Here is a 14,857-nt window from a genome sequence, read left to right as displayed (position 1 = left end):
TTTGAATTCCCCCGTAAGAGAAAAGTGGAGGGGAGTCAGGGGTGGGGAAATACATCAACAAACAAGAAAATTGAAACAAGAAAAGCAAACCAGAAGCAATATGTCTAATAGTACAAGGAAAATAGATCAGACAATGAATGCATTGAATTAAAGAGAAAATAACATCCTGGGAGGCAAACTACTGCCCCCGACTACACGAGGACCCCGTTCAACTGTTAACGCCTCGAATACCCTCCCCTGTACATGGGTCTTGCAGCTGACCCCCGCTCCTCAGCCCTGCCCATCTGGTCCTCTAGTCGGTTCGAACCTCGCGGGAAATGGATCGGGTTCGGAGGCGCCCTCCCCAATCTCTTTTCCACTCTTCTTTTCTCGTCCGATCTCTCTCGTTTTCTTTTTTTGCGCTTCTCATTGGAATGTTTGCTCTCACCCTGCTCGTGCTCCTTCTCCCACCTTTTTCTATCCCATCTCTCCCTGTTATTCTCTCTACGCTTAGCTGACTTCGATGCGCTTCTTCGCTCTATCCGGTCACTCTCAGAGTCCTCTTCTCCGCTAGAGGAAATCCCATCCCAGCGCCTTCTCCGCTTATGAACAGGACTTCTATCCTCGTATTGAGGCGAGCGTTTGGCGCCCCTATTCTTTTCCGGAACGTAATTTTGCCTCAAATACTCCTAATAAAAGGTATCCAAATTATTCGTTAGAATATACTTGTACATGTTCACATAGAGAAGGGGTGAAGAGATATATACCATATTGGATGCATCGTTTCTTCCCGATCTATGATTCAGGCGAATTTCAATTCGTTGCGTCGAAGCTTTGCGATCCACCTCTTTGGTATATCTTCCAGAACGCATTAGATTTTCTTCGCTAAAGGCAGTGACAATGGTCACATCACTACGATACATAAATCTGGACGAGTCTGGACAATGGTCGCCATAATGACCCGATTGAGCACAATTGTAGCACCAGCGCACAACAGGTTCTGTGGGGGTCTCAGTAGGGGTGAAAGTATAATCGCGCCAAATATAATGGCATTCCTGCAGATAAGCAGTAGGGAAAAAAAAAGTCAGAATAAAGAGCAACAAAGAGAAGTTAAATCTAAATTTTTTTACGTCAGAATGATGCTGATAGGAACCACAGCGAGCACACTTGGATGAACGACGATCCTCGGGACAATCCTTATAACAATAAAAGAGAGAAAGCAGCAGGTTCAGCATCCACCGGTATACGGATAAGAGCAGAAAATGGTTGGGCCAATTACCGCTGACTCGTGACCCCGACGCAAGCATCGATAGCAAGTACGTGCTGAGTAGGGACAGTTCTTCACGTTATGACCTGAAGCTCCGCATCGCTTGCATAAAGTACATTCTAGCGAATCATGTCCCTCTCCACCACAAGTGAAGCACACTTTGGCTTTACGGAATTTCTCATCCTCGGGGGTAACATAATATCTTATAGAGCGGCGCTTTCTACCAAACTCCACGTTATCGTCAAACTCGTTCCCGGAACGTTCAGCTTCGGAATTATCGGGGGTTGGCTCTTCATCTATATCTATAACCTGAGTCCGGAGGGGAAATGCAGGGCTTGCTATTGCTTGATTCTGGTCGATATAAGGAGTCCCATTCACCGCATTATCTTTGAGGGACGTCACCAGGGTATTGGAGTGTGGTATTTGCATGTTTTCATCCATAGCGATACTCATAGAAGATGCACCAGGTTGCACTGTTTCCGCGGCTAATCCTGGCATTTCATTGTTCTTAATATCGGTGCAAGATTTCGGGCTACAACTTTGTACATGTGGCGGCTCCGGAGAATCTGATTTTGGAGTCGCATAGGCTGAGGCACCTGATGAAGAAATGGAGACGGATAGAGGTTTCGAAGAGTAGTTCAAACGAGAGAGGAGTTTATCTTCCACCTCACTGTCGACCTCACTATAAGTCAACCCTCAATTAGAAAGGTGTACCCTACTGCTATGGAAGAAAAGAAGCATAGTACCTGATATTGGATTGTTCAGAATCGCTTTTATATAGTTCATCTTCGTACTGACGCAATAGATCACTCTGATAATCCTCCTCGTACATCCTTCCCTACGATGTCGAGCGTATCTTATTGTCAGAAGAATTTTAGGAAGAGATTTACAAGAGCGAATAAACAATTGCTGCGCCAATATCAGACAGTTAAGCAGTCATATTTTATCATATTAGCTCGTGCATTTTCTTTATTTGATAAGAGGTCGATAACGTTACATTATGGGCGAGCAAAATGGAGTCAATACCAATGGAGCACATGCCTCCATACGAATAAACATTTCCCATGTCAATCATTTTCATTGGTTGCAAGACCATCTTGCCAACTTGCGCACACACAATGGTACTTCCGAGATTCAACGCATTGAAAATGGGTTTATTGAGCTTGCAAATCCGCCCGACACCCATGACATCTATGAAGCTATAAAGCCCACCCAAAGTAACGGAATAACAGACATACTAAAGGGAATTCGAAATCCATTTTTCGGAGTGGTGACCGTGTGTGCTCAAGATGGAGTTAGGCCTGCTGTTCTAGAACAAGTATGTGCTCAGCTATCAAAGGCTCATGCCCTACACGAGGGGATACGAACACTGAGCCCAGGCTCTGCCGAAAAAGGAATGAAAGCTCTTGAGATGCGGTTCAGAATAGAGTGTGACCGGGTTGAGGCACTTCAAAATGCATTGCAGCGAATTGAAGCTGCTAATGAGGAGAGCGGGATAAATATCACGCTACAAAAGGATAGTGTTCTAGGTCGACACAGAAGGCTTGTGATCTTTGATATGGATTCGACGCTGATACAGCAGGAGGTCATCGACGAGATTGCACGTTATGCCGGGGTAGTCGACCAAGTGGCGGTGAGTTGTGATGAATTAAATCCAATCTTAATATCCCGGCGCTAAGTCCCCATTTGTACAGAAAATCACTGAAGCAGCCATGAACGGGGAAATCGATTTCAAGGAGTCCCTTAGAAGACGTGTTAGGCTACTTGATGGCACGCCGGCAAATGTACTACAGCGAGTTCGTGATAATATTGTTTTCACCCCTGGAGCCAAACTATTGTGCAGAGTGCTGAAGCGCCTCGGCTACAAACTTGCTGTCATCTCTGGTATGGAGCACACGTTATTTTCTCTGCTGTGTTTGTTGGGCCCTTAATACCTATTATGTTATCAGGAGGATTTATCCCATTGGCATCCTACGTAAAGCAGGAACTTGGGCTCGACTATGCGTTCGCCAACCAGGTAAATCCATTGTCTTTAGGCGTTAAGTCAACCCACTAACTCCATGGCAACGGGCGTTCTTTCTAGCTTGAAACCTCCCCGGATGGCCTGGTGCTGACCGGCGAAACCACCGGCCCCATAGTCGATTCTTCACGCAAGGCAGAGCTTTTGGAAACCATTGCACAGGCGGAGGGGGTGGCGCTTGGCCAAGTGGTCGCAGTTGGAGACGGCGCCAACGATTTACCGATGCTTCGGAAAGCCGGGCTAGGCATTGCATTCAATGCAAAACCCCATGTGAAGGCCCAGGCACGCGCGAGGATTGATCAGCGGTCATTGCACAATGTGCTCTATATGCTTGGAGTTGGGGATGCCGAGATCGAGGAGCTACTGCCTGGCGAATTAAAAAAATTAGAGAACGAGCTGAACTAGAAATTCGCTCTTATTTAGATGCTTGAAAAACTACTCTTGTGCTTTAATACGTATTTCCGTTTATTATTTCAAATATATTTTATTTAATGTTTTTTCTCCTAAAATGCTGGTCCCGTTCCCCGCGATCCTTGACGGAGGCTTAGCTACCGAGCTCGAGCGCACTCATGGCAAATCGCTCCGGTCCCATCTATGGTCTGCTCAATGCCTCAAGGAGGATCCCGATGCCATCCGGCAGACCCATCTCTCCTATTTCCGCGCAGGTGCCGATGTTGCCACCACGTGCACATATCAAGCCACAGAGGAGGGCTTCTTGCGCGCCGGATATGGAACGCACGAGGTGCAGATGCTGATGCAAAGAGGGGTAGACATTGCACGGGAAGCTAGGGAGATTTATTTGAAAGAAGGTCCCAGTAATAGCCGAGATTTAAGTGTAGTGTTCTCGTCGGGCTGTTATGGGGCATTCCTCGCTAATGGCACAGAGTACACGGGCGAGTATGGTGCAGTCACTGTAGAGGGATTAATGGATTTCCACAGGAGACGGATTCAAATGGTCTCCGGCCATGACGCAATAGCATTTGAAACCATTCCATCGCTCCAAGAGGCCGAAGCCCTTGCCCGCCTGGCACGTACTGAAGCTATTGGACCTGCTTGGATCACCTTTGCGTGCAAGGACACGAAGAGCCTAAATGACGGCAACTCTCTCCGCGAGGCAGCGCAGATGTTTGCCAGCATACCTAACATATTCGGGGTTGGAGTCAATTGCACTAAACCCCGGTGGATATACGCGCTCCTCCGGGAGGTGGACTCGGTCATTCCACGGGAGAAACGCCTAGTTGCCTACCCAAATGCGGGCGAGGAATGGAACTCTTTAGCTGGAAAATGGCAGGATGAGACAGCCGCGGGATGTGAAGTATTTGGGGAGATGGCCTCCCAGCTTTTTGATGAATTTGGGGGGCGGGTGATGGTGGGAGGCTGTTGTCGCACGGGGCCAGAGCACATCTCTTGTATACGAAATCATTTACGCGAGAAAATATAAATGGCTTGCCATATGGTTTGATGGTGCTTTCTATACCCCCTTTATTATATAAGCAGAGAACTCCAGAGGAGAATACACCAATATCTCCTTGATCCAATTACTCCAGACATTGCTGAACAAATACATAAGAGAGTGCCTTTGGTGGCTCTTTGAATAAGAGCACCAATGTAACACTTAGAGAGCCATTCTCTCGAATACCTCGAGCTCAAAGGACAGCGGCTCAGGACTTTTCCTAAAACTAATAATGGGTTATTGACAGCTTCTTCCCCCCCCCCCCTAATACGTCACTAAGTTTGGAGTTCCTCGCACCATTTATGGGATTCGGCTCTATCAAAAATAGCACTACCCTCGCTATCCTCCACCGGAAATTGCTTCTATTTTCAGAGCGAAAAGCGCAGCCGTTGCTAACGTCGTGGACGGGCATAGGCGATAAGAGAACTTGGGTGGAGCTTCCATCTTGCAGAAGAATTTTTCTAGAAGAATGTTTCACCCTTTGGCCTATTTCATCACTCGCTTAATTAACGAAATCGCGAATTCAAGCCCAACCACCCCTACCTTCCAAGGTTAAGGTGGCACAAGTAACAAAACTCGCCTTGAACAGCGGGCGAGCGCCTATGAGCCCTTCACCAACACTTTAAGATGAAGACACGGCCACAACCCGCTTTCTCGTGCCCCCATGCATCATGCTCTATTTATTATATTTTCAATCTCCTGCGGCAAATGTATATATATATATATCAACACACCGTTGCACCTTGCACAGCAAACCTCTTGCCCTCTGCTCCCCCCCACCAACCCCCAAGTCTTCTTGGCCTCGTTGTATTCCCTTGCTGGTCAAGGCTCTTGTCCTTACTTCCAGCTCAAGAATTCGCTCGAAGCGTTCTTCAAAGCATCTCCAACGCTCCACTCTTCCTCCTCCTCTTCCCCGAACCGCACATGCCTCCGAAACTCACCCTCCTCTTCGCCCTCGCCTTCTTTGCCTCTTCGGTGGTCGTCGATGCTCACATGGAGATGACCTTCCCACTCCCAAGACGTTCACAGTTCTCCGATTATTACAAGAAGAAAAACAACGTCGACTATGACAATACGGGTGAGTTTCCCACTATTCTCTCTGCTTTTCTAGCGAACTGTTTGCCAATCTTTATGCTCTCTAGCACCTGTCGGCTTCAAGGGAACAAAATATCCCTGCAAGCACCCCAAGGGTCCAGCGCTTACCACTCTCAAAGCAGGTCAGACCATCAATACAAAATACACCGGACCAGCCACACACAAAGGGGGACACTGTCAATGGGCATTAAGTTACGACGGAGTAAATTTCGCCGTCATCAAGGATGAAATGGAGACTTGCCCGACAGCCAAGCAATATTCGGTCACCATTCCTGAAAGTGCCCCATCGGGCGATGCCGTCTTTGCATGGACATGGGTCAATGCGGAGGGGAATCGCGAATACTATATGAACTGCGCCGATGTTAAAATCGAGGGTGGGCCGGCCGCCGGCGGGGAAGTGACCGGTCCAGAGCTGCTCGTGGTCAATGTCCCGAACCACCCGAAAATGGAGGAATTCTCTCAAGACAAGGACCACGGTCGTAAGGCATTTAGAAATCGAAAAACTATTACCATAACAAGCACTGGCGTGAATGAAGCGAGTGGCAGCGGCAGCAGCAGTGGCAGTCCATCGCTGAAAAAGGCTAAGGCCGAGTCCAATGAGAACAGCGATGCAGTTGACAAGCACGCGGAAGATGAAGACGAGGATCATGGCAATGTAGGCGGCGACAATGCCGACGGCGAGGAATACGAGTATGAGCAGGAAAAGCACTCCGCGCCCTCATGTCAGGATGTCGTTTGCCCAATGGCGCTGGCATGTCAGGAGAGTGCCAGTGGAGTACGGTGTATTACACGCAAGCCTCGAACAATATAATATAGGAGCATCTTGTAGAATACATGATTAATTAGGTTGCATTTTCTCTATTAGCCCTTCATTTATATCTACGTGGATAACATTTTTTGTGCCGTTACTTTATATCAATTTTGTGTATATGTGAATTGAATGTTCAGTTGCTCTTCCTCTCTTTACATCAAGTGCCTCTAACCCCAAGAAAGAGAAGGTGCTCATGTGGACAGGAATCTTGGTTACCCTATGGTTCGACGATGAATCCGGTTGACCAGAAGTTTGCACGTCTCGAATTTCCAGCCGTGAAGACCGCAGGATCGATTGCCTAATTGGAATCTCCAATTTTCCGGTGTCGGTGAGGCTCTTCCAGCGTAGTACAACTGAGTTGCGGGCAAGGCTCTGGTACAAAAATAAAACCTCCTTCACAAGGATCGCGGGATTCGGGTCTACACACACTAATCAAAGCGAAGAGCAAAGATCGGGGGATATTGCAGAAGAAGATCTGCGAGCCCTTTTACGACAAATCGGATCCACTCTCCCTCTTGCACTTTTTTATATCCCTCCGGTGGGGTGATGAGAAAGAGAGGGGACAATGGATCACGTATTGCATTGGGATGTTGACAAAGTTCAGAAGTGGATGTCATCAAAAGGATTTGGAGGCTACGAACGACAACTCAGAGGTAAGTGTTCTCTTGTGATTATGGAGATAATAAAGCAAGATGATGCATGGTTTAATGAACCCTATTATTTTGATCCCATTTATGGTCCAATAGAAAATGGGATCACAGGCGATGTTCTCATCAACCTCGACCACGATGCGCTCAAGGATCTTTCGGTTAGATCGGTCGGCGAGCGCACATCGATTCTTAAGGCTATATTTCAATTAAAAAATCAGCACAACATTCCTATCTTCGATGGTGACTATGTTCCTCCATGTAAGTTTGATAAATAAAGGGATATTTTGATCACCAATCGAGTTAATTGACTGCTGCTTCCATTCTTTTTTTTTTCAAGCCGTAGAATTCGAGAATGTAAGTTATGGTTTTCTCTATTACTTTCGTCCATGGATGAGTGATTTAGTGGCTTTTGACTCTCCTCGCTAGGAATTCTGCTACGCAAATGGATACTTGGATTTGCGCAGGATCGAGACGGCGCTTCAAGAGAGAGGTATACTCCATTCTGTACTATCTCCTGTAGTTTATCACTGCATGCAACCCGTTCTCTTTAGATACAACGATCCAGCATCTTTCAAAGGAGATATCAAAGCTGTCTTCAGAGCTAGCGAGAACTCGAGAGGAGTTGATGCCATTTTGGAAGTTGGCTAAGGAATACAAGGTAACCGTGAAGAGGAACCAGGCATCCACTCTCTTATTTATCTCCCTTGCACTCTAGCCGCTTCCGGATCCGGAAAAGTCGGATCGCTTCCCGGCAAATCTCCATCCGATACAAAGGCCACCACGGCCGGCCGATCTCCTTCTCAATGCACGATCTCCCACCGTGGTCGCGTCACCAGGACATGGGAGCGGAGGGGGCGAGTCTTCGAGTGCACCAGGGTCACCCCACTCACCGGCAGAACAAACCCCGCGATCAGGCCGAGCACGACATCATCTCGAGTTTCCGGTGTCGGGTGGAGGAGGAGAACGATCCGACGGCGCCAGCGATGCGATCAGGGTCTATGGGGATAAGCCTTCCAACCGGGACAACCGAGAGGTGGAGACCTTCAAGAATTTCCGCATCACCGCGGACGACCCATGCTACAAGGTGCTTCCAGCGGTGTTGAAAAAGTATCGCATCAGCGACGACTGGCGACAATATGCATTGGTGATTGCGTACGGGAACAATTTGCGTATGTGTATTAAGGAAGATGCTGTGCGCATTACTGGAGTCAGTGGGGGCTAACCTCTTTTTATTGAAGAACGATGCTTAGGGTACGACGAGAAACCGCTGATAATCATCCAAAAGCTGAAAGAGGCGAAGGAGAATCCCGTGTTGATGTTGAAACATATCAAGCATGTGCAGCCGCCTCCATCAGGAGAGCATCATCTAGTTGGTTAACCTATTACTTTTTATTTTCCTAATGCTATTTCACTTGTTATTGTTATTTCTTCTTTCCCCTTCCCCCTCCTCCTCATTATTTCATTTTTATTTTATTGTTTTCCCTTCGTTTTTGATTGTACAATACACCAAGCTCATTCTCTAGATTTTCCCTGGCCATAAAAATTGACTCGTGAGAAATTGGGGGGACCTGGAAAACGGACTTTTAAAACGCGAACCCTTCCGCATTGAAGGCTCTTGAAGAGAATTAATTTAATCCTCGTGCAGCATACATCCATCCCGCCCCTCGATCTCGACCATGTCCAAACCACTCGACGGCGTATTTCCCCCGGTACCTACCTTTTTCGCCTCTCCCACCGAGGATCTTGACCTCGACACCTTCACTCAACATCTGCATCGGCTTCTCGGTACTCCCATTGCGGGCGTTGTAGTGATGGGGACGAACGGAGAGGCAGTGCATCTTAGCCATGATGAACGACGTCTGCTTATTCGCACTGCAAAGAAGATCCTCGGATCGTACCCGCGGCCCCTCACCCTCATTGCTGGCTGCGGAGCCGCCTCCACACGCGAAACTCTGCAGCTCTGCAAGGAAGCGGCCGAGGAGGGCGCGGATTTCGTGCTGGTGCTGCCGCCGAGTTACTTCAAAGGGAGAATGACGGCGAAGGCGCTGGAGAGGCATTACCAGGTCGTGGCGGATTCCAGCCCTGTGCCCGTCATTATCTACAATATGCCGGCTGCGACAGCAGGGCTCGATTTAGACGCGGGATTCATTTGCTCATTGGCGGCGCACGACAATATCGTGGGCCTGAAGGATAGCTCGGGAAACATTGCCAAGCTGAACCGCATCTTTGGCGAGGTGGGCTCGTCCTCCTTTCACCTCCTGGCCGGTAGTGCAAGTTTCTTCTTGCCCGCCCTGTGCGTTGGTGCGGTGGGATGCGTTCCGGCCCTAGCGAATGTGTATCCGGATCCAGTTTGCCGCGTCCATGCGCTCTTCAAGGAGGGCAAGTTGGAGGAGGCACGGGCACTGCAGGCCCGCCTCGTGGAGCCCAATGCAATGGTGACGACGACGTACTCCGTGCCCGGCCTAAAAGCGGCCATGGAGATGGTGCTGGGGTACGGGGGAGTGCCCAGGAGCCCAATGGTTCCGCTGGAGGGAGAAGAGCTTAGGAAGCTGGCCAAGATCATTGCCGAGTGTAATTTGTAATACGTGTGCACAAGTCTAAATAAAGCCCTCTCCGGAATGACCATTGCGGTCAATATGCAATCGCCCTAAAGCCTGCCTGAATAATTTCATCTTTTGGGCTCATTGAGCACAGCAAATTTCATTTTAAGCTTCCTTGGCAGGTTGACATGAAAAAAATGAAATTGATTCAATGGGGTCGGATCTTGCTCACGGTGAGACTTTGTGATGCCCGTGCACGATTCCAACAATGGCAACTGCCCCTACGTCTCCTCCAAGCAACTGCACAAAGGGGGAAACCAAGCGCAACCATCTCGAAGCTATCCCCGCCGGATCCGACTAGGAAAGTAATTATCTTTGTTTCGAATCTCATTTCCTCGTCCACCCATTGGCTGATCTCTCACCATGCCTCAATATGGAAGATTTCAAAGATCAAGTTACCCAAACTAATATATCCCCCCCGCGAGGGAAAATGCTTTCGAGTCCTAAAAAAGCCTCACCTAGTGCTATGCTATAGAAAGCCTTTTCCATTTTCAACCATTCTTCCTCACGCTCCTTTTCCTCTTCTCTCGCAACTCGATAACACACTTGCTGGTCAAGCCAATCTATCCTACCCCTCCTAATTATAATGAAGAATTTCCTTGCCATTGCCGCGGCGCTAGGCATCAGCACGCTATGCACGGCGCATATGGAAATGAGTTTTCCAGAGCCACGGCGGTCTCAATTCTCCAAGTATTATCAAAAGAAAAACAAAGTCGACTACGACAATATAGGTATGATGTCCTACAGAGTTGCTTTTCTCCCCCACCCCCTCCTTCCTCCCTTTCAAATTTTCAATCATGCTGTTCTGGACGACGTACTGACCCCCCCCCCCTCTGGCATTCCATAGCATTTGTGGGCTATAAGGGTACCAAGTTTCCTTGCAAGTACCCGGCAGGTCCTGCGCTTACCAAGGTGAAAGCGGGTGAAACGCTCCACACAAAGTATGCCGGCCCAGCGACGCATAAGGGCGGCAATTGCCAGTGGGCGCTTTCATACGATGGCGACAAGACCTTTGTCGTCATCCACGATGAGATGGAGACTTGCCCGACCAAGAAGAAATACGACATCACCATCCCCGCCAGTGCACCGGCAGGCAACGCAACTTTTGCGTGGACATGGGTGAACGCCGAGGGCAACCGGGAATATTACATGGTAAGCTCGGAAGTGCTTCTCGGGGATTGAAAAATAGAGGGCGTCTCTTCATGCATGCTCACTATCTCCACGTCAATAGAACTGCGCGGATATCACCATTGAGAACGATAGCAACGAGGCGGGCTCAATCACCGGCCCGGAGCTGCTGGTGGTGAACGTGAAAGGATATCCGCAAATGAAGGAGTTCACGGTGGATAAAAACCACGGCCGCAAAGCGTTCAATAACCGAAGGATCATCACGGTCACTCGTCAAGGAACCACTTCAGCGCCGGAAAACAACTCCCAGTCGCTCGCTTTCAGAAAAGCGGCTCCCCTTAAAAAGATGGCCATGCTGAAAAGCGACAAAGGGGTTGAGAGTGACAAAACGAAATCTCATGCAAAACCAGAAGAAAAGGATGCAAACAAGGACAAGCAAAAAGGCAACAAACAAGAAGAAGACGAGAAGAAGAAGAAAAGAAAGAAGGAAAACGGCAAGGATGACAAAGGAGATAAAAATAAGAAAGACGACGAAGATGACGAAGATGACGATGACGGTAAGGATGATGACGACGATGACGATGATGACAATAAGGATGATGACGATGATGACGATAATGACGATGATGACGATAATGACGATGATGACGATAATGACGATAATGACGATGATGATGATAAGGATGATAAAGATGATGAAGATGACGACGAGGATGGTGATGATGATGACGACGACGATGATAAGGATGATGACGATGATGATGATAAAGACGACGACAAGGATGATGATGATGACGATGACGATGATGATGAGGATGATGAAGATGAGGATGAGGATGATGAAGACGATGGCGATGACAATGATAAAGACGACGATGACGACGATGACGAGAAGGATGATGACGATGGTGACGATGATAACGACAAAGACGACGACGACGATGATGACGGTGATGATAAAGATGATGATGATGACGGTGATGATAAAGATGATGATGATGACAATGATAAAGATGATGATAAAGACGACAAGGACGATTACAAAGGCAAGAAGAGCAAGGGCAAGAAGGACAAGAAGGACAAGAAGGACAAGAAGAAGGACAAGAAGAAGGGTAGCCACAAGGGCAAGCGTTAACTATGGCGGAATCGCCGCGGTATTAAGGAGGTTTCAGAGGAGGGGACGGAAGGGGCCATTTTGGAGGGCAGCTGAGCCAGTTTGGACGACTCTTGGGACGCTAATGGTTCTGAAGAAACGACAAATTACAATGAATGCCCCTCTCAACCCTCCTTTTATTTCTTTTCCTTTGCAAATTAATTCCTGTGTACTAATATCTCCCCGCCCCTCATGCATTCCTTATTATATTAGTTCGGCTGCATTTCATTTAATAGAATGGGGCAGAGCCTATTTATTTCTATTGTTTAAGCTTGTGCTTGTTAGTTTCGCCAGGGAGGGAGGGAGGTTTGCTCTAGAATAGAATTCTGTGTAGATTCGCTTTTAACTGAGATGGATAATGTACACTTTTGGGGGGGCAAAAATGTTTCGTGAGGAAGTGAGCGTCCATTTTCATTGTCTAGTAAAAGAATAAAAGTAATATTTCTTTATGTGTATAATTTAAAAGGAAATGGAAAAGAAAAAAAAAACACAAACATCACACCCCTCTTATTTTTTTTACTCTACATAAAACAGTCTTTACGCATTGAAGTTGTTCACAAAGTCACCGGTGATCTTCTTGAGCTTAGCCTCGGAATCCTCGGAAAGCTTGCCCTCGGTGCGGATGGTGTCCAACAAGTCGGCGTGGTTGGAGGTCATGTAGGGAAGGAAGGCACCCTCGAACTCGGTGACCTTGTTGACGGGGATGCGGTCCAGGAAACCGTTGACACCGGCGAAGATGATGGCCACCTGCTGCTCCACGGGCATGGGCGAGTACTGGGGCTGCTTCAACAACTCGGTCAAGCGGGCACCACGGTTGAGGAGGAAGCGGGTCGAGGCGTCCAAGTCGGAACCGAACTGGGCGAAGGCAGCAACCTCACGGTACTGGGCAAGGAAGAGCTTGAGGGAACCGGCGACCTGCTTCATGCTCTTGTTCTGGGCGGCAGATCCGACACGAGACACGGAGAGACTAAGGGGTGGGAAGAGAGGGCATGGTTAGTCGTGGGGCGGGGGGTTTGGTTTCGGCCGAAAAGCAAAACTTTACCCGACGTTGATGGCAGGGCGGATACCACGGAAGAACAGCTCAGCCTCCAAGAAGATCTGACCGTCGGTGATGGAAATGACGTTGGTGGGAATGTATGCGGACACATCACCACCCTGGGTCTCGATGATGGGGAGGGCGGTGAGGGAACCGGCACCGTGGTCCTTGTTCATCTTGGCGGCACGCTCCAAGAGACGGGAGTGAAGGTAGAAGACGTCACCAGGGTAGGCCTCACGACCAGGGGGACGACGGAGAAGGAGAGACATTTGACGGTAGGCAACGGCCTGCTTGGACAAATCGTCGTACACGATCAAGGCGTGCTTGCTGTTGTCACGGAACCATTCACCCATGGCACAGCCGGAGAAGGGAGCGAGGTATTGAAGGGGGGCGGCCTCAGAGGCGGTGGCAGCCACGACGACGGAGTACTTGAGGGCATCTATAGGAGGGGGGATCACCATTCGGTTAGACACCAGACCAAAGAGAGCGAGGGCCAAAGCGAAGAATTACCGTTGGCCTCAAGGGTGTTCACGAGCTGGGCGACGGTGGAACGCTTCTGACCGACGGCCACGTACACACAGTACAGCTTCTTGGTCTCATCGTTGCCATCGTTCCAGCGGCGCTGGTTGAGGATGGTGTCGAGGGCGACGGCGGTCTTACCGGTCTGACGATCACCAATGATCAACTCACGCTGGCCACGACCAATGGGGACCATGGAGTCGATGGACTTCAAACCAGTCTGCATGGGCTCGTGCACGGAGCGACGGGGAAGAATACCGGGGGCCTTGACCTGGACACGGCGGCGCTCGCTGGATTTGATGGGACCCTTGCCATCGATGGGGTTACCGAGAGCATCGACCACACGGCCAAGCAGACCCTCACCGACGGGAACGTCCACAATAGCTCCAGTACGCTTCACAGTGTCGCCCTCCTTGATGAGACGATCGTTACCGAACACAACAATACCAACATTGTCGGGTTCCAAGTTGAGAGCCATACCCTAGCGTAGTGAAACGTAACCCAGTGCAAAGTCAGCAAAGGCAGCAAAAATAGCGAGTCAAGATGGGTGGAGGCCATCTCGGGAAACTCACCTTGAGACCGCTAGAGAATTCAACCATCTCTTCGGCCTGGCAGTTCTTCAAACCATAGACACGTGCGATACCGTCACCAATGGTCAACACACGACCGGTTTCCTGCACATCAATGTCAGCAGAGGAGCCAATGATGCGCTGCTCAAGGATGGAAGAGACTTCCGAGGTTGATGCCTTGGCACTGGCGAAGGTGCGGGCTGCAACGCCAAGAACACCTACATTTGGGCGGATCTACGGGAAAAAAAAATAAAAAATAACAGGCGAAAATTAGTAAACAATTTGATCTAGGCCGTCCCGGAGCATCAAAAAAAAAAGCAGATTAATAATAGCAGCTAAAACGGTAACTCATTTGGCAGATAAAGGGTAAACAAGAGACGAGAACAAAAGGGGGGAAGAAGAAATGGGTCGCATCTCATCTTGCTATGCTCGCAAGCAAGCATTAAGAAAATGCAATCGAAGGGCCCGACAAAACTAACAATCGAAGCAAAAAATACGTACAGTGGCCACGGGGGCTTTAGCAACAAGGCGTGCAGCAGTCCTCAACATTGTATATAATCTTCAGCTAATCCTCCTT

General features: G+C 48.8%; 8 protein-coding genes across 8 annotated transcripts; 6 read left to right on the top strand and 2 right to left on the bottom strand.

The window, feature by feature from the left end:
* Positions 1-215: 215 nt before the first annotated feature.
* Positions 216-2,078, bottom strand: VTP21DRAFT_3454 (uncharacterized protein; the record flags this gene model as incomplete). Its single annotated transcript, XM_069393759.1, has 5 exons — positions 216-668; positions 747-1,034; positions 1,110-1,175; positions 1,259-1,928; positions 1,993-2,078. The coding sequence occupies 5 exons, from the start codon at positions 2,076-2,078 to the stop codon at positions 216-218; spliced, it is 1,563 nt and encodes a 520-aa protein (XP_069249458.1).
* Positions 2,079-2,246: 168 nt separating this feature from the next.
* Positions 2,247-3,671, top strand: VTP21DRAFT_3453 (uncharacterized protein; the record flags this gene model as incomplete). The annotated part of the gene is made up of 4 exons (XM_069393758.1): positions 2,247-2,879; positions 2,941-3,130; positions 3,196-3,263; positions 3,330-3,671. The coding sequence occupies 4 exons, from the start codon at positions 2,247-2,249 to the stop codon at positions 3,669-3,671; spliced, it is 1,233 nt and encodes a 410-aa protein (XP_069249457.1).
* A 103-nt stretch (positions 3,672-3,774) lies between these two features.
* Positions 3,775-4,707, top strand: VTP21DRAFT_3452 (uncharacterized protein; the record flags this gene model as incomplete). The annotated part of the gene is made up of 1 exon (XM_069393757.1): positions 3,775-4,707. The coding sequence occupies one exon, from the start codon at positions 3,775-3,777 to the stop codon at positions 4,705-4,707; it is 933 nt and encodes a 310-aa protein (XP_069249456.1).
* A 936-nt stretch (positions 4,708-5,643) lies between these two features.
* On the top strand, positions 5,644-6,869 carry VTP21DRAFT_3451 (uncharacterized protein; the record flags this gene model as incomplete). The annotated part of the gene is made up of 3 exons (XM_069393756.1): positions 5,644-5,797; positions 5,862-6,594; positions 6,788-6,869. The coding sequence occupies 3 exons, from the start codon at positions 5,644-5,646 to the stop codon at positions 6,867-6,869; spliced, it is 969 nt and encodes a 322-aa protein (XP_069249455.1).
* Positions 6,870-7,190: 321 nt separating this feature from the next.
* On the top strand, positions 7,191-8,653 carry VTP21DRAFT_3450 (uncharacterized protein; the record flags this gene model as incomplete). Its single annotated transcript, XM_069393755.1, has 7 exons — positions 7,191-7,278; positions 7,372-7,533; positions 7,613-7,629; positions 7,702-7,765; positions 7,827-7,933; positions 7,991-8,444; positions 8,514-8,653. The coding sequence occupies 7 exons, from the start codon at positions 7,191-7,193 to the stop codon at positions 8,651-8,653; spliced, it is 1,032 nt and encodes a 343-aa protein (XP_069249454.1).
* Positions 8,654-8,951: 298 nt separating this feature from the next.
* On the top strand, positions 8,952-9,857 carry VTP21DRAFT_3449 (uncharacterized protein; the record flags this gene model as incomplete). Its single annotated transcript, XM_069393753.1, has 1 exon — positions 8,952-9,857. The coding sequence occupies one exon, from the start codon at positions 8,952-8,954 to the stop codon at positions 9,855-9,857; it is 906 nt and encodes a 301-aa protein (XP_069249453.1).
* Positions 9,858-10,061: 204 nt separating this feature from the next.
* VTP21DRAFT_3448 (uncharacterized protein) lies at positions 10,062-12,138 on the top strand (the record flags this gene model as incomplete). Its single annotated transcript, XM_069393752.1, has 4 exons — positions 10,062-10,180; positions 10,434-10,606; positions 10,723-11,027; positions 11,107-12,138. The coding sequence occupies 4 exons, from the start codon at positions 10,062-10,064 to the stop codon at positions 12,136-12,138; spliced, it is 1,629 nt and encodes a 542-aa protein (XP_069249452.1).
* A 555-nt stretch (positions 12,139-12,693) lies between these two features.
* Positions 12,694-14,829, bottom strand: VTP21DRAFT_3447 (uncharacterized protein; the record flags this gene model as incomplete). Its single annotated transcript, XM_069393751.1, has 5 exons — positions 12,694-13,123; positions 13,199-13,631; positions 13,703-14,192; positions 14,284-14,514; positions 14,782-14,829. The coding sequence occupies 5 exons, from the start codon at positions 14,827-14,829 to the stop codon at positions 12,694-12,696; spliced, it is 1,632 nt and encodes a 543-aa protein (XP_069249451.1).
* Between the last annotated feature and the right edge of the window lie 28 nt (positions 14,830-14,857).

Source organism: Calcarisporiella thermophila, assembly GCF_041956535.1.
Source record: "Calcarisporiella thermophila strain CBS 279.70 unplaced genomic scaffold VTP21scaffold_17, whole genome shotgun sequence".
In the NCBI taxonomy this organism is placed as follows: domain Eukaryota; kingdom Fungi; phylum Calcarisporiellomycota; class Calcarisporiellomycetes; order Calcarisporiellales; family Calcarisporiellaceae; genus Calcarisporiella; species Calcarisporiella thermophila.
This window is presented reverse-complemented; position numbering and strand designations above follow the sequence as displayed.